Source organism: Myotis davidii, unplaced genomic scaffold, assembly GCF_000327345.1.
Source record: "Myotis davidii unplaced genomic scaffold, ASM32734v1 scaffold993, whole genome shotgun sequence".
NCBI lineage: Eukaryota > Metazoa > Chordata > Mammalia > Chiroptera > Vespertilionidae > Myotis > Myotis davidii.
This window is the reverse complement of record NW_006285483.1, coordinates 1,019,535-1,046,061: the sequence shown is the minus strand read 5'-3', so window position 1 is coordinate 1,046,061 and position 26,527 is coordinate 1,019,535. Positions and strand designations below refer to the sequence as shown.

Here is a 26,527-nt window from a genome sequence, read left to right as displayed (position 1 = left end):
GAGCAACTGGAACCTCAGCGATTGCTGGTGGGCATGCACAGTGGTGCAGCCACTTGGAAAACAGTTGGACAGTTTCTTAAAAACTTAAACTTACCATGTAACCCAGCAATCCCACGGCTAGAGAAATAAAAACATGTTCCACAAAGCCTTGGGATTAACAATAATCCAAATGTTCATCAATAGGCGAACAAAATGTGGTGTGGCCATACAACGGATACTAGTCAGCAATAAAAAGAAATAAACTACCGACATTCCATGACATGGATGAACCTCATGCTAAGGGAAGGAAGCCAGACACAAAGACTACATATTCTACGATCCTTTTTATAGGAAACATTCAGAAAAGACCAATCAACAGCTACTGAAACCAAACATACGACTGCCTGGGGCAGGGATGGAACCAAGGACAGACTGCAAACCAGCACAGTTACTCGTGGGATGGAAATGCTCTAAAAGTGATGAATGTGTGGATGGTAGCACAACTCTACAAATTTACTGAAAATCACTGAATTGTACACTCACAATGGATGAATTTTATCTTATCTCTAACAATATGAACCCGGAGTTATTTTGACTCATTTAATGAATGTAAATTACACCTCCATATCAAGGCTGTAAAAACTATATAACCAGTAATGGGGCGGGGTGCACTAACCTGACCCCCAACACCCACAGCCTGCCCTCCTGCCTTGGCACCTGTTTCCACAAACTCGTGCTCCCCCCCCCTACCACCCCCGCTCTCCCCCAAAGACTTCCAGACTCCCTTTAGTGGCTTATTTTTAGCTCATGGCATTGCTTGGACAAGGACTGTCTTCCTGTCTGCCCACCCTCGGGATCCAGAGCCTCAGATCCGCAACTGTATCCACTAGGTCTTCTCCTTGGTTCCTCCAGAAATGCTTGTTTGGAGAGAAGCAAGACCACCCGTGTCTGCAGCCTTCCGTGGGCCCTGTGAGCTCTCATATAGGAACAGCCAAGTTAAACTTCATTCATCAGTTAAGTGCAGAAATGGACCCTGGCACCTTCCTAAGTTAATTGACTTACAAAGTGATCCTTTCAGGATCAAAGCTGATTCTATTACCCATTTTATTATTAATGATCCTCAAAATGTACTCTGGTCTGCCATCCTCTGATCTGGCTCAACCAAGCCCTACCCTGTGTCTGAGAAAGCCGAGGATGTAGGAGTGGCCGGCAGGATGGCGCTGAGGGTCAGGGGCTCCAGTCACCTGCAACAACCCCGCGGAACAGCACATGGTACTCCACACCAACTTCACAATAGCCGAGGCAGAGAGCTCCTGCTTTGGAGTCCCGTCCTGTTTGTGGCCTCAAGTCCCAGCAGAGCCCTATCTGCTGCTCTTTCCTACAAGCCAAAGCCTTGCTCCAGGCCCAGAAAGGATCGATTTGCTCAGCACCCAACAGGCGGGTAAACTATATTAGACACAGATCCTCCCTCTGGTCCAGACCCTGGTGGAGTGGTGGGGAGATGGGGAAGCCCTGAAGAGGGAAGTTCCAGCTCGGCCATCAGGAGCTCACCTGGAGTCACCACCAGCAGGAGGGAACCTCACATCTCACCCTCCTCACAACTGCCCAGGCTCAACCAGGCAGCAGCAGGGCCTACCTGGGGCAAGGATGTGCCAACACCACCGGATGGGTCTCCAGGTCACGGACCCTGCACGTGGTCTACCAAGGGGGAGGCGTCTTCCTTGCCAGGCACCAGGCTCGGCCCAGCAGCTCAAATGCCTTCCCAGTATTTGCTGCAGGCACCCCATCCACTTCTTTATGCACCACAGGCTCGCCTCGTTTTATTGTGCTTCACAGGTGTTGTGTTTTTTTATGAACCAAGAAGACAAGACCCTCCACCAGCAAAAAGATTTTGACTCATTTTATTGCAACACTCACTTCATTGTGGTAGTCTGGAACCAAACCCGCAGTCCCTCCAAGGAGCGCCTGTTCTTAAAAGTCAAACTCCCAAACCACCTGGAGGCACTGCAATCTCGGAGGCGGGAGCTGCTGGACTTCAGCAATGCATCTACAGCTGTGCCCTAACATATCTGCATATTAAACTACCAAGGACAGTTAAGCTTTCAAAGGGAGAAGATCAAAGTGCTGTCATCTTTTAATTTAATCCTTTTGTTGCATTCGTGGTCTTAAGAGGGATGAGAGAGATCAAAATAAAAATGGAAACAAACTATATCTTTGTGGCTGTTGTGTTTTAGCCTTTTTTCCCCTTCAATTTGGGCCACAAAATAGGTCAGCTCCATTACTGATCAGCCTTCCCACAAATATTTAAAACAAATTGAATTGCACACCCAATACCCATCACAATTACACCAGGCACAATAACTAAATTAGCAATTCAACAAAATAATTGGAAATGCGATTCTCTCTATTCCACCAGTCTCCCTCGAGGGTTCAGCCGATCTATGGGGGAAAACTCAGCTTTCCTAATTCTGCAGCTAATTAGAGACACACTTGTAAATGAAGTTGTTTGTCTTAAAGTTGAAATTCTCTTCTGGGGGCGGGGAGAAGGAAGGAGAGGCGAGAAAACCCTTCCACTCCGGAGCGATGTATGAACAGGTACCGAGCGCACACGCCTGGGTTCTAATTGGCAACCACGTCTGCGATTCATAACGCACCTATTTTACCATCACTTATCTGGTAATGAGCGGCTTCAGAAGGGCCTGGCTGACGTCCTCGTAGAGAGGTGGGCCTTCTAGCGCCCCTGGAGACCGGTCGTCGGGGCTGCGCGGTGCTGTTTGCGGGGCTGAGGGGCGGGCGGGACGACAGGAGGGCAGTGACCAGCCCAGGAGGTGTCGGCCGGCCAGCTCTCGCGTGGGCCTCCCTGTCTGGGCGGGAGAAGCAACGGCTTATTTGAAAAGAAAACCGAGGGGAGGCGCCCATGCTTAACAGACTCCCCGCCCCTCCACCCCTCGGTGGACGGCAGCCTGTGCGGGGTCAGGACCCCTTCCCCAGCCAGAGGTGGCTCTCGGCCCCAGCCCCCTGCTCGGGCCACTCGGGGGGTAAGCAATCTTGAGGTTTCAATTAGTCTGTCCTTGGCCTCTTTTTGTTCCTCTAGGAAGGGAAACCTCGGCTTAATTATATAACTGAGAAGTAGGGCTCACGTCCGTCCCCTTACCTCCTTCGCCGAGATCAGGATGTGACCTTAAAACGCAAACTCTCTGCAGGGCTCCCGCGGAAGGCGAGAGTGAGGCGCCCGTCGGTGGGGGGGCCCTCCTGCCGCCGCACACACCTGGGCGCACTCCCGCCGGGAACAAAGGCCTGGCCTTTCTGGCGAGGTGAGCGGATGAAATGGAGGCCCCAGGGCGTGGGACAGCCTCCTTTCCCAAGATCCCCCAGGACATCACAGCGCCCAGGTGGGGGTGATTGGCCCAGGAGCCTGCGGAAAGGCTGATAAGTAAATTCAAAAGCACCTGCTCCTTCCTGCTTATCTCCTCTAACAATATGAACCCGGAGTTATCACGCTTCAAGTGTTCCGTATTAGCCTTACATTTAGCTCTTAAAATCCAGCGCAGTGTGCTACAACTTTAAAGGACACAGGAGTCAAACTGGAAAATCATTTTATGGCACCAGGGAGTCAGCTCCCAGCCTGGTCCCTCAGGAGAGACCCAGGCAGGAAACTGGATCCTCACACCCTCCTGCTCCCAAGGTCCCACTCCCAGCCACCTCTCCGGCCTAGGGTGGGGCTCCCCCGGGGCCCGCACATACCTGGAGTGTGAAGACTCTGTGCCCTCAGCCCTGGGCCAAGCTGGGGCCCTCCACGTCCCGTCTGTTCATCATTGTCCTCATTTTTATTTTGGCGTTTAGTGTAACTTGCAAAAGGTTTGGAAATAGGCCTGAGCTATCAATACAGAGGCCACCGGCCTCGTTGCAAAGCTCCAAAGACTCAAGGTATGATGGGGTGATGGCAGTGACAGGATCTAGCCCCAGCACCCCAGGAAGGTCTAGCGTTGGAGGCTTTGCCTGGCTCCCAGGGACCCACAGGAGAGCGGAGGCAGCGGGCCTCCAGGATGAAGGAGTCCCGCAGGTTCAGAGCTGCCCTCTCACGGGGAGGAAGACACCAGAGCAACAGGCTGACTGCTTCCCGCTGCGTGTCAGCCACACCTGCACATGGATGCACCTGGCAGTCCTGGAGGCTGGGCACGCAGAGGCCAACTGTGGAGCCCAGGAAGAAGCGCCCGGGAGCCCCTGGCCAGGCTGACCTCTCACCTTGGGAAACCAAACCTTGGGAACTTGATCCCAAGCCCAGAAAGGGTTCAGAGCCTGGGCTTCCAGGAAGACCAGCAGGATTAATAGAGGCACCTCTAGTGGGTGCAATGGGTTCAATCAGACCCAAACTAGAGAATGCAGAACTCTACAGAAGAGAGCAGAGACACCCCCCTCCCCCGTCTGTGTGACCTGCCAATATAGTCCTTTGCTAAGCCTCCACCAGGGCTTGGCACACAGTAGATCAATCAATATCTGAATAAATGGATGTGAAAAAACATGATGGCCCCTGTGCTAAACCCAAATCTACCATGCTGCCTTCACTTAGAAGCAGGAGCTTTAGATTAGGAAGGTCCTCAGAAGCCAACTTAGTAGGCCCTCATACTACAGTGAGGGCCCTGAGGCCAAAGGTCAAAAGACTTCCTCAAGGACACATCCTAGCAATTTTTATTTCTAGTCCAGATTTCTCCCCACTGCATCTTTCATTCATATCTGTCCTGGGTTCAAAACATCACATATGCCCGTTCCAAAACCAGCTATGTGCCCCCAAGTTTCTATTGGAATTGGGTAACATGGCCCCTAAATAAATACAGCCCCCACCTACCCTGGGGAGGGCAGACTAGAGGAGGAAGCAGCCAGCCCCATGTGACTTGATGGGCAGCCTGCCGGCCCAGAGCAGACTGAGCTCATTTCCAATTGAGTCATAAAGGGGAAGATGGGGTGGGAGGAGGGCCGGCAGGAATCTTTATGTGTTACTGTCATTGTCTAAAGGGGACCTTATATTCTTTTCTACCCTATCAGTGATGTGGGATTGCTTTTTTTTTTTTTTAATGTTCTTTTAAAGTTTCTTTTCTGAGAATTCAGTGTCCTTGACCTCAACAAATGAACTGAGAACTCTCATCCAGGGGAAATAAACCAAACAAACCTCTCAGGAATATAAATGCTGCCGGGGCAGTGACCCTATTGGCAGACCCCAACCATGGGCAAGAAAGGCAGGGTAAAGGAAATCTATAGATAAACAAGAAAAACAAAAGTTAGATGAGGCAGACTCACTGCAGCTTTGCCATCCCTCTCCTCTGCAGGCGATGACTCATCACGAGTGGTGGGAGGAATGGATGCATGCACAGCAGCTGGGCGGTATGGATCCCCTGAACTTAAGAGAGAATTAGTTAATGAACTTACCAAATTACTGGCAATTACCTTTGAAGTGTTATGAAGACAGGGAAAGTAAAAAAAGATGGAAAGAAAATAAGGTAGATAACATTTTAAAAAAGAATGACTAAGGCAAGCTTAATTTATTCAGCACAGTTGCCCCCAATATACAGACACACACATACATTTAAAAAGTAAAAACAAGTTCAAGTGCAGAAAATAAGGTTCATTCGCTTTAGACAAGGCTCACTGCTTGTACAGTGGGGCCTTGACTTACGAGTGTCCCGACTAACAAGTTTTTTGAGATACCAGCTATCTCTCCGCTGATTTTTTGCATTGAGTTGACAGAATAATTTGAGTTAACGAGCTCCTTAACGAGCTCGGTCTCGAATTAAACTCGTAAGTCAAGGCCCCCCTGTACTTGTCTTTGTTAAATGCAAGTGCACAGGTTGGGACCGTCAGAGTGTCAGCAGCAGGGCAGCCTCGGGCTCCTCCAGGACACACTGCCTCTACCGTCTGTAGTTCTGCTGAGACATGTGGCTGCCTTGTTTGTGATTCTAGCCCAGGCAGACCAGGATCTTGGCATCAACACACTCCACATAGGGAGTGACTGTTATGTCCTGGGAAATGGTCCCAAGGCTTATGACGAATGTCACATTTGGATTCATTTCGAGCCCTTGGACTCGGCTCCTTTGGGATGAAGCAGTGAAGAGGCAGTCATCTCGGAGAGGTCTTAGCAATGCACATGGAGACCAGGAAACTCAACGTCCATGAAGAACCTACTTTTCTCAACTGGAGACGGATGCAGAGTCTGTTGCTGGATGGGCTGGCGGTGGCCTGCCCTGGTGCCCTGCTGGCTTCCAGGGTTTCCCTACGATGCGCAATAAGTGGTCTTGGATGTGACTCTGGAGAGAACGGCTACACACCCAAAACAGTACAGAGCAGTTGCAGGAAGGCACACCCACACACGGCAAGGACACCCTCCTGAAAGATCCCCAGGAGCACGAAAGCCAGAGATGAAAGTGGATCTAGCAGCTGGAAAAAAAGATGGGGGGCGGGGAGGAGTGGGGGGAGAGGGATGCGGAGGTGTGGAGATATGGTGTCGCTTTCTATTTATCCATCATCTTTCATGGGAGCATCCAAAGCACATTACAGGCAGTAGCTCTTTAATCCTCCCAGAGGATGCTGCTGATTTGAAGGGTTCCCTGGGGAGCAAGAAATAAACCCCAGGATCAGACTCCGGGGCCACTCCCCACTCTGCCTCTGAGCCCCGCCTAAAGCAAGCGAGACGTGAACAAGCCCCCGTGATGTGTTCCAAGAGCCTTCAAAATACTCAGATTCTTTCACTTGTTTCCCTTTACTTCTAAAAATATATGCCAAGAAAAATAATTTTAAAAGGCAATAAATAAGCTTTTTGCTCAAAAAAACTGTCACATTATTCATAATAGCAAATAATGAACAGTTTACATGCTCAACAATAGGGGATTTGGTTAAGCACTGAAGATACATGCCCCAAATGGAATTACTAGTTAGCAATGAAAATACTTGTGATATCTGCAAAAACATGAAAGTAATCTTTTACTGTACTCTTAATATTAAAATGCAGAATATACTGTGTATCACTGGTTCTCAATTGGTGCTGTGTGTGTATTAGGTGGAGGGGGAGATGGTGCATGGCTTTGTGGGTGTTTTGCTTTTATTGTTTTTAAAGGGTAAGTACAACATTTTGAACTGTCCAAAAGTAAAAACCAAGTCCCCCACCCCCTCTGCTTGCGGAGACGGGTTCCCTGGTGCGATGGCACCTGCACAGGGAAGAGGCTGCGAAGCACTAAGTGTCAGTAACTAGAAGTGGGTGTCTGGGTGGCAGATTATAGCCCAGTCTTATTTCTACTTGTTCCTTCTACTTCTCTATAATTATTTTTTAAAATATATTTTTATTGATTTCAGAGGAGAGTGAGAGAGAGAAAGGTCAATGATGAGAGAGAATCATTGATCCGCTGCCAACTGCACGGCTCACACTGGGGACTGAGCCCACAACCCAGGTATGTGCCCTGACTGGGTGGGAATTGAACCAGAACCTCCTGGTTCATAGGTGCACAGTCAACCACTGAGCCACACTGGTCAGGCTTCTGTAACTAATTTTTAACATAAAATAAATGAGGACAAGCAACCAGCCTTCTCTTCTCTATCCTGAAGGGAAAGGCCGGTCTCGAGTGTGAACCTCGGCTGGGTGGGCACTGTCTATGTCCACTGTGGCCAGCTCGCTGGCTTGCCACCTCCCTGTACAGGGAGGACTTCAAGGTCTGTGGTTTCTGAGTGTCGTGCATGAAGTAGTCAGCTGGGCAAAAAGAAAATAAGCAAACTCCACACAAAAGGGAGGAATGCTTCAGTCAACACTGAGAAAGGGCTCTGGATTGAAACTCTGATAACAATTTTCAACTCATTTAAAAATCAGCATTAGCTACCAAAATGTAAAGTATTAGTTTTATTAAAATGCAAATCGATCAACTAATCTGTCTTTCTAGTAACAGTTGAATTGCAGTATCCGTGTCAATTAAAATAGTTTCCAATTTATTCTTGGCTGGAAGGAGGGTGGTCTTCTGAATTTTAAAATGCAAGCCTCCCTTTACTGAAAATGCTGTCCGTTCTTTCTCATTTCTCCTGATTTTAATTCATTTTAATTAAACAGGTTGGACTCCAAATATTTTGAAGTACCTGTTTAAACCTTTTTCTTCACCAAATAAAGAGCGATGATGACGAAGGTTCTATCTTTTTAGGAAATGTGGGTTATAGCATGAAGCTCACTGAAGTCCAATATGAGGAGCCACTTCCTGGCTGTTCCCACGTGAATCCTCAGGCTAGACAGACAAGCTTGCATGTCCTATATTTTTTAAAGTGATCATTTTGAAGAGAGTAGTTCTAGGGAAACTCTCCTATTTCTGCTGATTGATCTCCTGGGTAACTGGAGACACACTGAAAATTAAACATTTCCCTGATAGTCAAGCCCAAGAGGTAACTACTGAGACAAGAAAAACAAATCACCACATTCCAGGGTCCAATTAATGTGAGATGGAAAAACCCTCCTCCCGCCACATGCCCCATCCTGAGCTCAGCAGACACTGATGCTCACATGAAATGGAAGTGAATTACACTCAGGACCAACTGCACTGGGCCAGCATTTGGGCACGCAGTCCCCAGACGCTAAGCCCATGATACGTGGGATTCAGGGACACAGATATCTGTCACTTGGTTTTGACATTTTAAAACCACATGAAAATCCGACTTTAAAAACAATGACTAGTTATTGACGACAACTGCACTCAGTTGCCTGGATGCAACATTTCTCCTCTTAATTCCGTAGCTTTAAATAAAGATTTGGGCAAGGCACGGAGATGGTCAGTGTCGTCCGCTGGTCGGCACACATTACTTATGCAAGATACTTCATTGCATATTGACCACAGCAGGCCAATAAATCCCCCTTATGGGGATTTAATTTCCAGCTTGTGACCTCTGGATGAAAAACAAGTGAATCATTTCCTCCTGCTAGATTTACGCCAGAGCAGATCTCAATAAAGTGATTTAGGAATGGTGAGAATGGAAAAGGACGCTGGAAGAATCTTTATGGGTGGAAAAGAAAGAACAAGTCAGAGATTTGTATTCAGCAACAAATCGGCAAATACTCCCAAGTGACAAAGTCTCCAGGGCATAACTTAGAGGTTCCCTGCTCCTCAGAGCCACAATCAACTGCTAAACATTGTCCACCCAGAAAGCAGTATCCTCCCAAATGATTCCTCCTGTGAAGCTCTATGTGGTAAGAGGCACATGACTTGCTAGAGCTCTAAATCAGACCTCACTTTGTGCTGCTCAAAAAACCACATGGCCAGTAACAACGCTCTTTATTTGTGGCGGCTCAAGGACACGGGGGAAGGGCACTTTGCACATGGAAGTGCCACAGACAGAGACAGGTGATTCCAGGTGTCCTGGGACTTGGTTAGGCATATGTGCTGAACAGCGCACCTTCCCAGGAAGTCCCTGACTCACTCAACCCCATAGGCCAGTAGGTTCCTCCACTTGGGGCTGGATGAGCAGCCGACCTGGCCAAGGCGCTGCCGGGCTGGAGGCCACCCTCAAGGGCTTGCAGAAAGAGAGATGGGTGCTGTCAATCCCCGTGGCCTTCTTCTGGAGCGTTGAGTTGGCCAAAAAGAGATCGATATAACTCTGTCCTAGAAGACAAACAAAACAAATTGGTTAACACATTGGTTAACTTTCCAAGGTTAAAAAAATAACTAAGGAGCTGGGAAATACCCCAATCCGTTTGTTGAACTGAAACCACAGCCATGTAATTAAAAATGCATCCTATAGCTCTTATTCACAAATACAAAGAGAGGGAGAAACTAGAAGCCAATCGAATAGTGAGATATGTAAACGGCCCAGTGTGGCTGCATCCCCCATCTCCAGGGAATGAGTTTTCTGTAAGTTTGCCCTTTACAGACAGGCTCTTCAAGTAAGAAAACAAGATTGAATATTTTAATAGGATGTATGAGACTGCCACACGATGAGGAGGATTCAATCAGACATGGGATGTAGGGATATAATTTAGTTTTCATACATTTTCTTGGACTTGGCAGTACTTGAAAAACAATGAAAATGACCCAGGAACTAGATTCCAATTACTGTCACATGTGCAGCCATTCAGTAGGACCAAGGTGCTTCCTGCTCCCCTGCCCCCTTTCCCTGTTCTCAATCTAATAAATAATTCGATTGCCTAATTTGTAATTTCTAAAATTGGGATTTGACATTATGAGAGCCACAACACGCCAAGGTCTTGAGTCTTTGGAAATAAAGTAAACGATGTCCAACCTCTGTTTAAAATACAACATACACACAACTATTCGGCCAGTCATGTGTCAAGGCCTGTAAAGTCTCAAAAAGACGAGGACCCCTCCTATCTTTATGGCAGAAACTCCAGAACAATTTCCCCTGTGGGCAGAGAGGAACCACGAAGGTCCACACAGGTCAAATCCACTACGGAGGTGGCCTGTGGAGGACATGGCCAATGGAGGCAGGGGATACATGGCCACTAACTCTCAGGGAAGGGGGATGAGTTGGCACGGGCTAAGTCTCCCGGCCAGGGAATAAACAGCCCCAGAAGAAAGCTGTGCCTGCTCTGTTCTATACTTTCAAGATCTAACCCCAAATGTAGCTTGTTCTTCTTGTTAAGAAAACAGGCTTTTAAAAGTGCTTTTATTATCTGAGTCATCATCATCAGCAAATCTGACCTTCAAAATAAAGCAAACAACCCCCTCTCCCCAAAACCACCACCCTTCAAACAGCTTTCTTGGTTCAGCAAGATTTTAACATAAAAACGTATTTGTCCGTTTTTTAAGTTATCCCACTATAGTTGTGGTAGGAATAGAGGTCTATAATTAGAAAATCCAGCAATAAAAATAGCATATTAAAGCTTTTTAAAAAGAAAAAAATCTTTAAAAAGAAACCACAGAAGCCGAGAATGTCAACTAACCTTATGGTTCTGAGCACTACAAGGGCAGATCTGGAAAGTCGGGCCAAAGAACAGTCGCTCTCCAATCCCGGTGCAGGAAATCGGGGCAAGAACTTGCTGCTACCCCCACCCTGAACACTGGACCAGCCCAGGCCTCCAGACAAAGGAGGCAGGTTCACTCTGAGCTCCATCATCTCTTTTGTTTCTGCCTCCCCTGGCCAGCCTGACACCAGCCTAGGAAGTGGAAGGCAGCTTCATGCTAAATGCAAATTTGAGGCAGCAGCCTCACTTCCAGTTGCTTCCAAATCATCAGCTCCATCGCAGAAGCGACAGCAAGACCCTGATCAGGCTGCACTCATCACGCGATGGCCTGCCTGTCTGCCAGTAAGTACATGTCTCTCTTGCCATTTCACAAAAAATCAAGTGGCACGGAGGGGAGAGCCTCCATGACAAATAGGAAAGTGTGAGATTAAGGTTGCAGCATCGGACAAGAGGGAAATGCAGAGGCACATACTATTCAGCCTTCGCAGTAGTACCCTCCCCACCTCCCCGAGCCTGCCACATCCGACCCATCATTACCACCAGCAAATGCTTCCACTCAGCGCCATGGCAATAGAGAAGCACCTGGGCTGGGGCAGCAGTTACCATCCCAGCAGGGTTCAAGAGGCAGGCAGAGAATGCAATGCTGAAACCCATGTTTTGATCGAACATCAGTTCACACTCAGGTGGGCAAAGCTGACAAACAGACGAGGCTGTTCATGGCAAAGCAACTTGGAAAGTGGAGTGCTCTGGATTCTTAAAATCTTTTTACAGAGAGAGGGAGAATATGAACAAGGGGTTATTCCAATCTAAAACTCCCCAAGGAATTACAACTCCATGTCTCCCTCACCCACCAATCAGGGACCAATTGTGCCTTCAAAGCATCTCAAGCTCCCTGCTCCTCAAGGCCTTACCATCTCTGACCAGGAATATGTGACAGCTCCTACCCAACCTCTCTGCTCCCTCCTCCTGGTCTCCTCCGCATTTCCCTCCCCAGCCCTGGCTCCCTCCCCAGGTCCAGGAGCACCACCAGGATGAAGATCCAGCTCCTCCTTTCCCTTGGACTTTGCACAGGCTACACGTGGCTGGGCCTCCCTCCCACCTTCGGACCCCAACCAGTACCGGTGGGGCGTCAGGCCCTGGTCCAACAGCTTTTCTACACCCCAACAGAATTTGACAAAACCCTCATACTTCTTCAAGTTTACATATAAATGTTTTCTATAAATTTAATAATCACAAAGGATACAATTATCAGAATATTGTGAACACTAATTTTTAAAATAAAAATCATATCCCTTTTGTAATACACCCAATGGAATCTATATGTCACATTGATTTGCTACCCATCACCACTCATTTAAATAACACATAAACAAACTCTTTAATTTGGAAATGTTACAGCATTTTTCTTTTTAAATGTGTATTTCCATTTGACTTTTCCCTAGAGATTTTGGTCCTAATTGTTTTATGCTTGAAAGTCTTTTATTGATCACCCTATCATATTTCTTGGCCACAAAAATAAATATGTAAATTGAAATATTTTTTGAAATTTAAAAAGTTGAAATAAAAATATTTTAATTTCTTGCGACTGTAAGGGTCTAATTAATTTTAAAAAATATTTTTGGATTGTGTTATCATTACTATTAGGACACATTCATATATACAATAACAATATAACAAAGTGTATTATACTTTTGGTAGAAACTTAATATACATAAATAAGTAAAACATTACTGGAAATGCATCTCTTGATGACACAGAAGAGCTTCCTGTCCATTCATGTCTCCATGACTGAGATTTATCTATTGCTGGAAGGAGAGGGTTCAGCATCGACCCAGTTCCTGTTTGTACTTTTGTAGCTCTAAGTACTGAGAGACCCTGTCATATTAACAAGTAGGCGGGAATGGGAGAATTTTGTTAGAGCAACATCACTCATTTCTTTTAATTCTTTCTGAATTATATGCCCCCTCCCCCCAATCATATAGTGATCTGCCACCAAAAGTCTGTTTTAATGGTCTACCAGCTGACAACTCAATCAACTTCTCCTGCAGTTTTGTTAAAAATAAAGGCCCTGCAGGGACTTGTTACCTAGCCCTTAGTCACTGCCATTCTCAATCCCTGCACCTATAGTCTGAGCTGTCCCTTTTGTGTGGTGTCCACTGCAGGGCAACCTCCCAGGTCAGACCAAGGAGGGACTCGAGGTGGGCTGGTGCCAGGTGGGCAGAGGACAGCTGGGCCAGGCCCGCGCAAAGGCGCACTCACAGACAGATGTGCTTCAGGGACGAGTGCACATCTGGATCGCTGGACACTCTGTGTGTACTTTCCCTGGGGAAGTCTCTGCACACCCCAGGATGGAGACTGACATGTGGGTGTACTGAGCTCTGCCCTAAACCCAGACAGGTGCTAGTCTGGTGCCACTGCATAGGGAAAGGTAGAAGCATCTGAAAAGAAACAGGATGTGTCCACACCCCCTGCCCCATCCCTAGGAAAACAAAGCTAAAAATAAAAGTAGGTACCAAAAAGCCACCATGGGACAGAGGGCCAGGCTGCCTTCTGCTGCAAGGACATGTGCCTGCAGCATCCCCACTGACCAGGATTTAGCCACAAGCTCAGCTATCAATCCTCAGGTTAACCTCATCTTTACCTGATTCTCTGGGCAGCTGTACTTTAATACTGGAGGTTCTCTTAAGGCTATGCATGATGAACTTGTTTTGTTTTGTGTTTTTTTTTAATACATAATTCCTGCTCTCTCCCACATTAAGAATCAAGAGTTGAATCACTGAGCTGAAATGCCTTCCCCCTTTGTAACCCCTTCCCCCACACTCTTGGCCTCAATGGCCAGTGGGAATGTCCACTGTAGAAAATGTATTAATGTTGGTCTCATGCAGGAGAATAACCTGCAGGGTAATTAACAGGACTTGGACCTGAGGTAGAAGGTCGATAGCAGGGGCTCTTCCTTGAATTAAAATTTAACTTACCCTTTATTGCAACCTACAAAAGCAAGTAATGAGCACTAACATTTTTATTTCTTTTAAACTGTCATTTAGGCTGTAGAGGGGATAATTACCTATCTCTAGTGTAGTAAGGTTTTATAACCCTTAGTAAGGCATTTTCTAATTTAATATTTTTACTATATTATCATAAAACCTGTTTCTGGGGGGAAAAATGATCATGGATTAGCTGCCATTTTCCATAAAGACAGTGTGTGTGTGTTAGGATTCAGCTTATTTATATGTGATTCTCCTGAAGAGACTTAAAGTATGCATAGTCTATTTGGCTGTGAAATGTGACCACTTTAGTGCAGGTGAGGTTGAAACTGTCCTGGATGACGGTGGTGTATGTGTGTAATAATGCAGCCCCATACGTGTGCACCCGATGTTTCTTTCAGCTCCACAGTCCCTCCTCACAGACTGCAACACAGACCAGCATCTTCCACGCTGTTACCTGGGCACACTGTAGAGGATACTGAACCTGCAGAGAATCTGTGTGGGGCTTGGATTTGCTAGGTCAGTAGCTTGCAGCATCTGGGATTCTGAGGAAAATAGACCGCTGTCCCCCAGAATGCTACACTCCCCCGACTCTGGCCAGAAACCCCCGCACCTCCAAGATATGCCCGAGCTGTACTCATCTGTCCCTGTGACCAAAGGCAGGCGGACGGCGGAGGGAAAGCAACAATGCCACTGCTCCCTAAAGAAACGTGTACAACTTCCAAAAGTACCTCATATTCTCTGAGCAAGTATTATACGCAGGAGTTCTGAACAGTCTTCCCAATGTGCCAGAGGAGAGACGATGTCACCGCTTTCCTGCTTAAAATTATACACATAATGTGCCCTTATTATTTTGAAATTGTTCATTTGTTACTTCAGTGGGGTGAGAAGGTAGTCTCCCTATATGTACAAGACACATCCCAGAATGCATCCTGGTGCCCCACTCCGCACACTCAGGACCCTGTGCTGCACACAAAAGTGGTGCAGCATTTGTTCCCGCTTACCGTAATCCCTTGGACATACATTCTAGAATCAAAGGATGAGGAAACACACAAAGGGAGAGGGAGAGGAAGGGCTCCAATCCCAGCACTGCTCACGTCTAGAGGAATCCCGACCCAATCCGGATCCTCCTGAGGCAGTAGGAACACAAACCCATGACCGGCGTGATTGCTGATGGCAGATGTGCTCTTAAAAATTACTGGTGAAGTTACAATGTGTGACTTTTTATACATGCTGTGCTTTGAAAACGGTTGACTTATTAATGCTGTGGAAGGTTACAAATGTGCACGGTCTCTGACCTCAGAGATTAACACAAAGATATAATAAATTCATAAATCACATCTGGATGCCTGTTTGACTTTGTAAGGCTTCTGGAGGATTGCAGCGGTGTGATGAGTGCCCGTTTCTCTGATCCAGGGCTGTGGATGGCAGTGCTGAGTTGGGAAGGTGACCGTAGCCAGTGAGTCTGTCTAGGACAAACCATACCATGCAGAGAGACACATAAGCATTCTACCTCACGCTGACCCCGATTCAGCCGTTTGGTGACCAGGCCCTGTCCCTCCAGAGCCAGGAGAGGAACAAGGCTGACTGTTCTTCCTTGTGGCAGCGTTTCAACTTTTGATGTCTTCTCCTAACTAAATTTGTTCTTTTCTAGGTAAAAAGAAAGAGTTCACTCCATTTCTGCTATGACAAAGTTGGAGTTCTCTTGCCATCCTAACCAAACTCCTCTCAGCCCTCCAGTTTGCCAAAGAATGGGCAGCAAGGCCCCTGTACCCTCTGAGCCAGTCCCGACACACCTAGGGCAGCCTAGTTAGCGCGGAGCAGGGCTCTGCGGCCTCCTTTGTTCTCAGCACACCCTCCTCCTGCCTTCACGGAGCTTCCTCTCTCTTCTGATCAGTCCACCAATATTCCCAGCATTGCAAACATCAACAGAAAAGATACTGGCCAATTACCATGGGCATGTGCTAATGCCACCAAATGAAGGGATCCTCCCAACCCTGACCCCAACCACCTGACAAAATCTTTCACTTAATCTTTCCTTCCTCTGCTTCTTCTGACCAGACCCATTCTCCTCTGGGTCAGTGACTCTACAGGTGAGAGGGAGGTATTTGAGAAATGTTTCTATGACCTGAAGAAGTAAATACATAGACCCAAATGGCAAGCAACTGCCCAGTGCTCCTTGCGGGTGCATGGCATAGGGTAAAGCTATGCAGTCGCAGGAATGGGAGCAGGACACACTGGAATCCGTCTCTCACGAAGACTGGACTGTTAGGAAGATGGTCCAAGAGAAGAGAAGACAAGACAGAGCTCTTACAGGGAAGGTAGTGTCATCTGGTCAGAAGGACATGCACACACTATGAGCGTAGACAACTTAGAGTCCTGAGTGCAGCGGAAAGGTCCGCTCTTAGCTCTCCTTCTCTCCTCCCAACCTACCCCAGCAACAAAAGGTGGAGCACAGGCTTCTTTCTTTGAAATCTCATAATAATTTCATACCAAAAAACAAAACACACAAAGAAACAAAGAAATGAGGGGAATAGAAAAGAAAGCAACCTTTTCTTACCTAGAGCTTATTTCTTAACAGGATCAAGCTAGCAAAGTAGCAGTGACTCAGAGAACGCCCATCTGTCACTAATTACTTAAATACCGATACAAGGCAAATCTCCAGACACTGGCTGAAGCTCCAAAACAGCCAAACCGCGACTTCCCCAATCTGCCACAAGGTGGCAGCACACAACGCACTTCTGATCGGACCAGGCAACCAGCGAGGCTCCCAGCAAACTGAGCCCATAAATTACCTAGTGTGTCTGCTGTCATCACCATCCTCCCAGCGCTTGACGGAGACTCTAGAGAAGGTCTGTTCCAATTCTCTCTTTTGGTTGGGTCAGAACTAGGTCCTTCAAACCTCTGCAAATGCTTTTAGCCCCACAGCTTTAAATTACCAATGGTGACGTGTGGCCTCTGGCCTGTCTCCTAAAGATCAGACAGATGGAAGATTTATAAATGTTCAAAGAAGCAGGTTCAGGCCCCAAACAAAGGAACTGAAAGGCTGGGGAAAGGAAGGGGAAGGAAGGGGGGTAGAAGGTGAGGAGAGAAGGAGCGGTAAATTGGTAAGGTTTTCTCCTCATGCTCCCTCCCGATTCCCAAGTCAGTTTACAAATTCACTCCAGTGAACAAAGGAAGAGAAATACTTGAAACTTCCATCATCCTTACCAATAGCTTCAAGACTCTCAAATTCTTTTAAAGAAAAATAGTTTGCCTTGGTATCGGATTTGCAAAAACCTGAGGGTTGGGTGGGGGGGAGGAGTGCTCTTTAGACAAAGGGGACATCCCTCCTTCCCTGTACATTAATATTCCACATTCCTGAGATGATTTCCACTTTCACAGTTTGACTGTTTTATAACAGATCTGATGCGAGAGAAGACAAATGGCCTCGCAAAGGAAAGACGACAAATCATCTCACTGCTTTTAGCAGGGTTTTCTCTTTACTTTATTTATTTTTATTCTGTGGCTGAGCTGCAGCTCTCTGCCTTGCTGGAGATGTTTAATATTAACGTCAAGCCGCTGCGATCCTGGCAATAGAGTTGGCCGGTGTTGTGTTTACGGTTTTGTGACTGCTGGCTTCAGGAAGATGAAGCTCCTTGTTCAAACAGCAGCCCCTCTAACAGCTCCCGCTAAAAGCGATGGGGGGAGGGGGGAGCAGGAAATGCTTCACTGCTTAGACGTGAATCACTTCCTCCACCTCACGGAGGTGAGGCTGACACTGGAGTTACATTTGTATCCCTATCAAGGCGGCGAGGCAGGGGCCTGGGGTGGGGGGTGGGAGGCAGCAGATGCCACATCTCTCAGCTCAGTGTAAATTCTACTTTTAGGGGGTCAAAATACATGGAAATTAGTGAGGGTATTTACTGTCAACCCGCAGGGTTCCAGCAAGGACTTCTATTACTTCTGGTGGTAAGTTAGAGTTATTTTACTTAAAAAAACCAGCACCGATTCAAACATAAAGGGAGCAAGTATCCAGCAAACGCACACAGGCAGTGACTGCAATGCCATGACCCTTTGCAGTGAGCACTTCTAACTGCTGACCAGTTAGAAGTTCCACCTTCTCCTCCCTAAGGTACAGGGGATCTTGGGTTCTCCTGGTCTCCTCCCTCTTTGTCTTTTTTACCTTCTCCTAAATTCTCTTTTCTCCTGACACTCTCCCCTGGAGTCTTACCCACACTCTCAGCTCTAACATCTGTGTGTGGAGGAGGAGGCCCAGAGCCAGAGCTCTGCCTCCTCACCTAGACATTGAATCCTGCCCCCTGGGCCTGCAAGGCTAGCCTATCACCTAAACTATCATTTCTGTTCATAATGGCAGCAAATTCTTTGTTATTCACATCTTACAATTAAATGTTTAATAACAGGAAGCTATAAACAGAGTTACAGGTATCAATACCATACTTTTTATTAAAAAATAAAATCCACCCAGAGATAGGCTCTTGTTTAGACAATTTAAATTGATGCCCTTCTTCTGTTCATCTTTGTGGTTTTAATATTACTCTTCAAAGAACTTCCCCCTCTCCTCTGTAAATCGGAGAACAATTTGGGAAAGGGAAGATTTGTCCCAGACACCTCCTCAGTAAACTTTCCCAGTATTTGGCCATCCCGACCTCCTCTCCCCCCACTTCACCAACTCATCACTGAAGTCAGCAATTGGATGACCTCGGTGGTTATCTGACTGGCTTTTAAAAGCCTGACTGCTCAGTGCAAAATGAACAGTTTGCATTTCTGCCCCTGAAAGCTGGCGAGTCTATGTTGCTGCAGAGCTGTGCCTCCCCTGCAGGACGAGAGGTGGGCGAGGAGGCGGAATGCTGCCAAGTGCATGTAGGAGAAAATGTGTATTGATTCCTTCTTTCTTATAAAGGAGCACAAAGCACTGAAGAACAATTGCTCTTCTTTGCAGCGTTTCACATTCCACACGAGACAAAAGGCCCAACCCCCACCCGCCTCTGTGAAGCTGAAAGGGGAGCCAGGCGAGCTGCACCACAGAGCTGGGTCTCCTGAGTGTCAGTGGCCACCACGTTGACCAGCTCCACTGCTGGGATTCCAAACATCTGGGCCAGACACCGCCCCTGCCTCTCACCAAGTAACTAACACTAACTCCCTCTCTGGGCTGGCGTTTCCTCATCTACATGGAGAAGAAAGTGCCTTCAGTCTTATTTACTTTTAAGTGGAGATGCCCAGAGGGTAAAAGAGTTAATGTTTATAACGTGTTCTGCTCCCCAGAGGGAGACAATGGGTAGAACACAAGGTGTGGTTATGGCTCATTCAAGACCTCATTTTCAGGTTAGTTATAATAGCTTCTGTTACAAATGCTGGCTTCCCAGCACCTTGAACTCAAAGTACAATGAAGCAATGTCCTTTATCTAAATATCCTTTTTTTTTTGGTTTGACACTTAATACCAACACTAAAAATAACAAAAGGTAACCAGGGACTATTAAGCCTTGTTAATGCACAGAGAGAATCCATTCCAGAGCTCTTTTCTTCTTAAACTAAACACATCCTGAAAGCAGTCCAAAAAACAGACCTAAAGCTTTAATTGTTCATCCTGGCTGGTCTGTGTTCATCATATTTCCATAGTAACCAACAGTTCGGAGGAGGACAACCAGAAACCAAACCCAGTACAGATATCAGAGCCAAGACAGACAGGAGAAACCCAATGGTATAATATAAAGTTTATAGTGTACACTCTTAGTGAGGGAAATACAAGGATGTTCAATAAAAATCTTTTCCCAGGGTTCATGCTAAGTAAACATGACCTCAAAAACTTTCTAGGTAAAGGGTTGGGAATGTGGAGTCCTAAATCTGGACTCTTGTTTCCTAGGGGGCCATGAGTGAAGACATGGAGCTGACCCTCAAGCAGTGCAATATTCCAGCATGAAGACAGCCCGCAGGTGATTAAGGCGCGCCCTGGTGGTGATCGCTATATACTTACATGCGGTCATGCACAAAGTGCTGAGGGAGGGAGCAGAGGGGAGTGTACCATAGGAGCTAGGTGATTTGCAGAAATATCAATAAATGGCAAGAAGCCGGTGTTCATCCATCTTATAGGACTATTTGCAAAAATAATCTTACCAACACATTGTAAACAGCCCTATAAGCTGAAAACCTTAAAAGACTTTTCAGATAGCCCTAACCGGTTTCGGTTTGGCTCAGTGATAGAGCGTCAGCCTGCAGACTGAAGGGTCCCAGGTTCGATTCCGGTCAAGGGCATGTACCTTGGTTGCAGGCACATCCCCAGTGAGGAGTGCGCAGGAGGCAGCTGATCAATGTTTCTCTCTCATTGATGTTTCTAACTCTCTATCCCTCTCCCTTCCTCTCTGTAAAAATTAATAAAATATATATTTTTTAAAAAGACTTTTCAGATAGGAGACCAGTAGCCAACTTTTTAAAGATTTGTACAAAAATGGATAGATCTGTGTTGCAAGAGAAGGGACATGATGTAATAGAGACATACAGATGTGAAAACTTTTTTTATTTAAATAACTATCCATGCGGATTAATTTAAAAGTCCTTCTTACAAACAAAAAGTTAAAAAGAACATTTCATTCTCAAAAATCTAATAAGCAAAAAGAACTATTTTCACTTTAAAAAGAAGGAAACTAAGGCACATGAGGACTTTAAGTTCGCACAGCACGTGAGGGCCAAGGCTGAAGAATCCTGAATCAGCTCTCTAGCAACTGGGAAAAGGCGTTAAATAAACTGTTTTGCAAGTAATACCTGTGCTGCCAACTGCTATATAATAAGGCAAGATACAATGAATCATAATACAGGCATACCTCATTTTACTGCACTTCACAGATGTTGCGCTTTCTACAAATTGAAGGTCAGACTATCCACCAGCAAAATGATTACGACTCACTTTATTGTGATACTTGCTTTATTAAGGTGGTCTGGAACCAACCCTGCAGTACCTTGGGGTATGCCTGTACATTAATCCAAATATATGAGCATAAAAGTGTGCTGGTACCAAATAAAAGACTGCAGTAAACATGCATACTACTTTGACTTATAAGTTAAGCATTCTTAGCAAGAAAAAATACTAATAGGTGCTTTTGTGAAATATCAAAAATGCTGTTAGGAGCAAATATAATAGGAGTTCAGCCTGGCCAGCAAGGCTCAGTGGTTGAGTTTCAACCTATGAACCAGGAAATCATGGTTCAACTCCCGGTCAGGGCACAGGCCCAGGTTGTGCACTTGATCTCCAGTGTCGGGGCCTGCAGGAGACAGCTGATCAATGATTCTCTCTCATTACTGATATCTCTTTCTCTCTCTCCCTTTCCCTTCCTCTCTGAAATCAATAAAAATACATACTTTTTAAAAATAGGGGTTCAAGGAAGAAAGAGCTCCCCCACTCAGTGGGGGTTAGGGAATCCTAAAAGCCTCCCTGGAAAGGCTGGTGTTGGCCAAGCACTTGAACATGACAACAGGAGAGACTGAGGTGGAATGGGGTCAGGGGGTGCTCCAGCTTAAGTGAGCAGAATTAAGAGACACAAGTAGGAGGAGTATGGAGTGTCCTGGCGTTGCACAAAGGGCATGCAACCGAAACAGGTGATGAAGAGAGGAAGCTAGCAAGGAGGCATTTCACTGCAGGCCTTGAGTGGCAGGTTCAAGACTATATCCTTTATTCTACAGACAATGAAGACTATTAACTTGCTTTAAGTGATGTTTAGGAAAGTTTAATGTGGCAATGATACATAGAACTGGTTACATCAGGCTGGTGGTCAAGAAGCTGTTAGTGCAACAGTCTATGTGGGACGTAAAAAAAATCCATAAGCATATATTGTGTTTATTGTAGGGAGGAAATATATTGTTTCTAATGAAAATAGGTAACAGGTGCCTAAGTATGGCAGAGGTAGAACTATAAGAGCAAACTAACTGAATATACTGGATCAGGTGTCAAGGCTAATTTCAAGAGTTAGGGTCTTTGTAATCAGAAGAATGGTATGATGGTAAGAGCAGGTCTGGAAATTCAGGGATTCACACTAAAATGTGAATGACTTCATAGGCAAAACCTTCCTATATAGAAAGCATCTCTATTAGAAAGGAAAAAGAAAAATCATTTTAATCCAAACAAGTTCTTTGTTTTGTTTCTTTTTCCCAAACAAGTTTTTAGTTGTGAGAGGTTCTGTGTATGTGTACCGGGGGTGGGAAGAAGCGGTGTCCCCTTGGCACATCATTTCCAAATATTTCTATAAGCTTGCTGATTTTCTGGACACAGCAGTAGGGGTTTGGGGCCACACTCCTAGGTGCATAAATGATACCAGCTCCACTACTTACTTGCTGTTTAACTTAGGAAAGTTACTTATTTGCTCTATGCCTCAGTATTTTTATCATAAAATGCAGATAATGTCAAACACTTTAGTGGTTTCTTACATGTATTTAATCAAATTGTATGTGAAGGGCCTAGTGCTGTGTCTGGCATACAGTAAATGCTCAATAAGTGGAATATGATATTATTCAAAGTCATGTCATTGCCCATAAAGAAATAGGTGGCAGACTTAGGGTGGATAAATCAGAGCAAAGGATGAAGGCACTTAAAAACAAATGGTCTACATATCTTAGCAATCTAATGCTGGCTCAGTGATCATTGTGGAAAATGTATTAAGCTGTATAAATACCCAATGTAAATTAACAGAAAAGACATCTGGCTCCTGCCTACCCACAATATAATATCTATACAATATTATATTTTAAGTAGAATAAAATAATAATAAAATACAAAAACTTAAAAACAGTAAGTCCTTAGGAGAAACATTTACACTCACTCTAAAGAATGTAAAATACTCTTTGGGGAATAAAAAGGATTCATAATCCTCTGAAGAAGTGATGGGCATGTGACTGCAGGAATGAAAACTACCGTCAAGAATCCCCGTTTTGAGGAAAGATTGATCTGTTCAGCATTTACAATTTCTTTCTAGAAGATGTACTTTTTATCATTCTACATCCTGTTTGAAACCAAGGTTTCAATCTTAGAATGCAAATTCTCTAGAATTGTGTAAGACTGAACAAGCAGCAATCAGGAAAAATAGAGGAAACAATAGTGGTGTTTTCTTTTCAACTAAGGTTTAGAACTCTGACCCAAGCGATGAGCTTGAACTTGAGAATATTTCCTTTGTCCTTTCTGATGTTATGAGGGGGAAGGTCCGTGCCTCCTATCTCTGTGCTGGACGCCCTCTTTAATGATGATGTATGGGGTCCCTTCCCCTCAGCACTGCTGGGGGCTCAAATATGTGCCACCGCCATCCAGAGCATCAACACGGGAATTATAAACTGTGTCAATCCGAGTTAATGCAAAGCTGTAATCCTCTTTATGAGCATAAAGATCAAATCACTGCCATGAGTTATGTTCATTCTGTAATCTGATAAGGAAGAGAGGGAACCTCTAATAAAAGAGTGATGGGAGCCTTTAATGATGCTGTGGAAGGCAGCAACAGAGAAAATATTGTTCTCGTTCACACCGATAAGATCAATGTTGCATATTCGCCTGGACTTGTTTCACCTGTCAGAACAACCTGTGTCTTTCTAGGAGATAAAAAGCTTCAGAGAAAACATCTGTATCTTAACTGTTCTTGCTTGCAAGTTTTTAACCAACGGAAAGTACTCTGTGGAGGGTATTTCTGAGGTTATTAGCTGTTGTGTTTTCAAATGCTGGGCAAACTGCCCCATGATTCAGTGCCTATTTCTATTACATAAAGGGATAAAGTTAGCAACAGGGGAATCACAAATGGTTTAAGTAACCTCTGGGTTACCAAGTAGGGGGGAAAAGAACCTATTCAGTAGTGGTAGAATGTCCCCAACAATTAGGGTACAGACCCACACACAAAAGTGGCAAACCAAAGATAAATCGCCTATACAAACCCTCACGAACAGTGATATTGACAAAGCACTTTACAAGGCTGGATCACATTTGTGCATTTCTTTTCTATAAAACTCCAGATGTAGAATGATAATGTATTTGGTGCTTAGTAGTTGTCATTAAAGCATCCTCTCTGGGTTCCTTTTTGAAATGCCAGTACCTTTATGAAAGGAGTGGAAAAAGCGTTTTTTTATTTTGGGAGGGGGGGGATTTAAGGGGCATGGAAATTCTCACTATTCCTATTGACAATTTCTTTAAGAAATGAAGTACCTACAAAATGTTAATATTGCTATCGTTTCTGTAATAAGAAAAAAAGCTTCTTAGAGCTCTAAGGGTCCATACCAGAATCAGGACCCTCTTGAAGTAGCAGCTACGCAAGGCAAACACATATTTTCCTTGGCATATATCAAGCTGACTGTTCCACGCTGACAGCAAAACTCACCATGCCAACAGAGCAAGCAGTTTGCACGGTTCCCTTTCCCTGAGGCTATGGCCACTTTTGACCTATCTCTGAGGTCTTACTCAAAATGTGCTTCTCCTACTTGCCACACTAACATTTTACTATCTGATTTCTATCAACACAACAAATGAGGAAGAATTACAAGTCTGCCTCAGAGAGGCTTTCAAAAACAGGTGATTTTTTCCCACAACCTCCAAATTCTTCATTTTGTTAGAACTATAAGAAGAGATCATCAAATTTTACTTCATACTCCCTCTGGTTTGATAGCACCAGGGGGTTCACGCCATGTAAAGTGAGCTGCTTCTGAAATGTCCTTGATAAGCTTCGGGCCCCTCAATAGTCACAGAAGTGAACAGCATTCGTGTACATCCTGCAAGTGACATTCTGTTCTTGGTGGTAACAATGTGCTTAGGGGAATTCTCTACCAACGAGATGGCAAGCCTCTTCTCCTTAGCCCACTGATAACTGTCTCTACAATATCCCGTGATATTTTGGCCTCTTAGTAAAATGAGTCTGAAGGACAAACAGTAGCTGCTCTGGGAGCTGAGCTGTCCCTTGCCAAGGGTACCCAAGAGTTTAGCAAAGCCAAGGGTACCCAAGAGTTTAGCAAAGCCAATGACCATTTTTAGGCTCACGGTAATATCTTTCCTCACATGCAAACACGTAGTACGTGGCAAAGTGGGATTTCTTTTTTCTCTCAATACTGAGAATGCTTATCAGACCTGCAAGAGAAGCCAACTGCCTACCTCCTAATGGAATAAAAATCTACTGGCCCAGGAATTATATGAGATTAACTAACAAAGGAGACCCGAAGGCACATAAAGGCATTTAAAGCAGTATCCATAGTTTATCTAGAAAGAAAAGATCCAAAGGGAAATTTGGTAACACAGGGAGGGGTGCAAAATATACTCATTTAATGCTGTTTTAAAAAATGAATAAGGAAAAACAAAAACAGCCATACATAGGCATTCACTTGCAAAGCACAAGAGAAAATAAGAGGTCACAAAGTTCTGAGTATAAACATATTCAGAACTACCCACAAGCTGTTTACACTGAAAGCATTGAACAAAGCAAACAAAAAATTAATAATCACAGTGCTCGCCTAAACTTGCAGTTCTACTAACTTTACAGGCAAGGGGGAGGAGGGGAACCTGATAGGATTTAGTAGTAAACTAAATATATGCAGATAAAAGGGTTAAATGTATTTTGAGGTATAAAGCTGGCAAAACCCACATGTGCCACATTATAAACAATCAGTTCATTTGGTAAAGATTTATGTTTAAAAATGTCAACCACAGCATTATTTACAACAATTATAATTAAAAATAATTTACGTGCCCAATAATTAGTGAATGGCTAAATAAATAATATTTAAAAGTGTATATAGTCATTACAAATTTTTGAATGATTTTAATGGTATAATGTTCACAGCATACAAAGTATTTAAAGAAAAAATTCATAGTAATGGAATATAATTTTAATTATGTAAGAAAAAAAAACAAGAACATACAAAAGGCAAATTAACTCAAAAGACTAAAATATTCTGAAATGTTAAAAGTGGTCATCTCCTGTGCATGTATACACACACTTCCTAGTTCTGAATGTTCAAAGAGCCTAGTGAAAATGAGCACCCCTAGCACCCAGATTTTGGTTTCTAAATACCACAATCAACTGAAAAGAATCAGGGCTCCTTGGAGAAAGACTGATTCCAGAGCTAGGACAGGGAAAGTATAAGATGAGCCTAGAATAACTTTTTTGTGCCAGATGGTAAGGAAGTGCTCAAAGAATAACTAGGAACATCTCAAAAGGACACAAGACAGCTTGAAGGGGCTTCCATTAATATGGGACAATTTAAAATCAAAATAAACAATGACACTAATAGATTATAATTCACTAAATAAAACAGGAAAGTATGAGTCCATACTGATATAAATGAATGGTAGAGAAATAATCTTACAAAAGTATCCTATCTAATAAAAGAGAAACATGGTAATTAACTGCAACTTCGCTACCATTCACATGGGCTAATCAGGGTGATATGCAAATTAACTGCCAACTAAGATGGCGGCTAATTTGCATACGCCCAATGATGGGAGGCGAAAGGGGAAGGACTGAAGAATGGTGATCGGCAACCCGGGTGGCAGGCAAGAGCTGGGGGGTGGGCAAAGGCTGCCTTTCCCCACCCACTAGCTGGTGATCGCCATCCGGGCGGCAACCCCCACCCCAGGGGCCGGGGTTGCGAGCTGGCCTGTGCCCAGCGATCGCCATA

The 26,527-nt window shown here is 45.0% G+C and overlaps 1 protein-coding gene across 1 annotated transcript in view; it reads right to left on the bottom strand.

Annotated features, from left to right (window-relative positions):
* Nucleotides 1-9,252: 9,252 nt before the first annotated feature.
* Nucleotides 9,253-26,527, bottom strand: part of AATF (apoptosis antagonizing transcription factor) — a 90,234-nt gene continuing 72,959 nt past the window's right edge. The window contains exon 12 of the mRNA XM_006756172.2: nt 9,253-9,596. Within this exon, the coding sequence (XP_006756235.1) occupies nt 9,533-9,596 (64 nt within the window). The 3' untranslated portion in view covers nt 9,253-9,532. The remainder of the gene's footprint in view (nt 9,597-26,527) is intronic.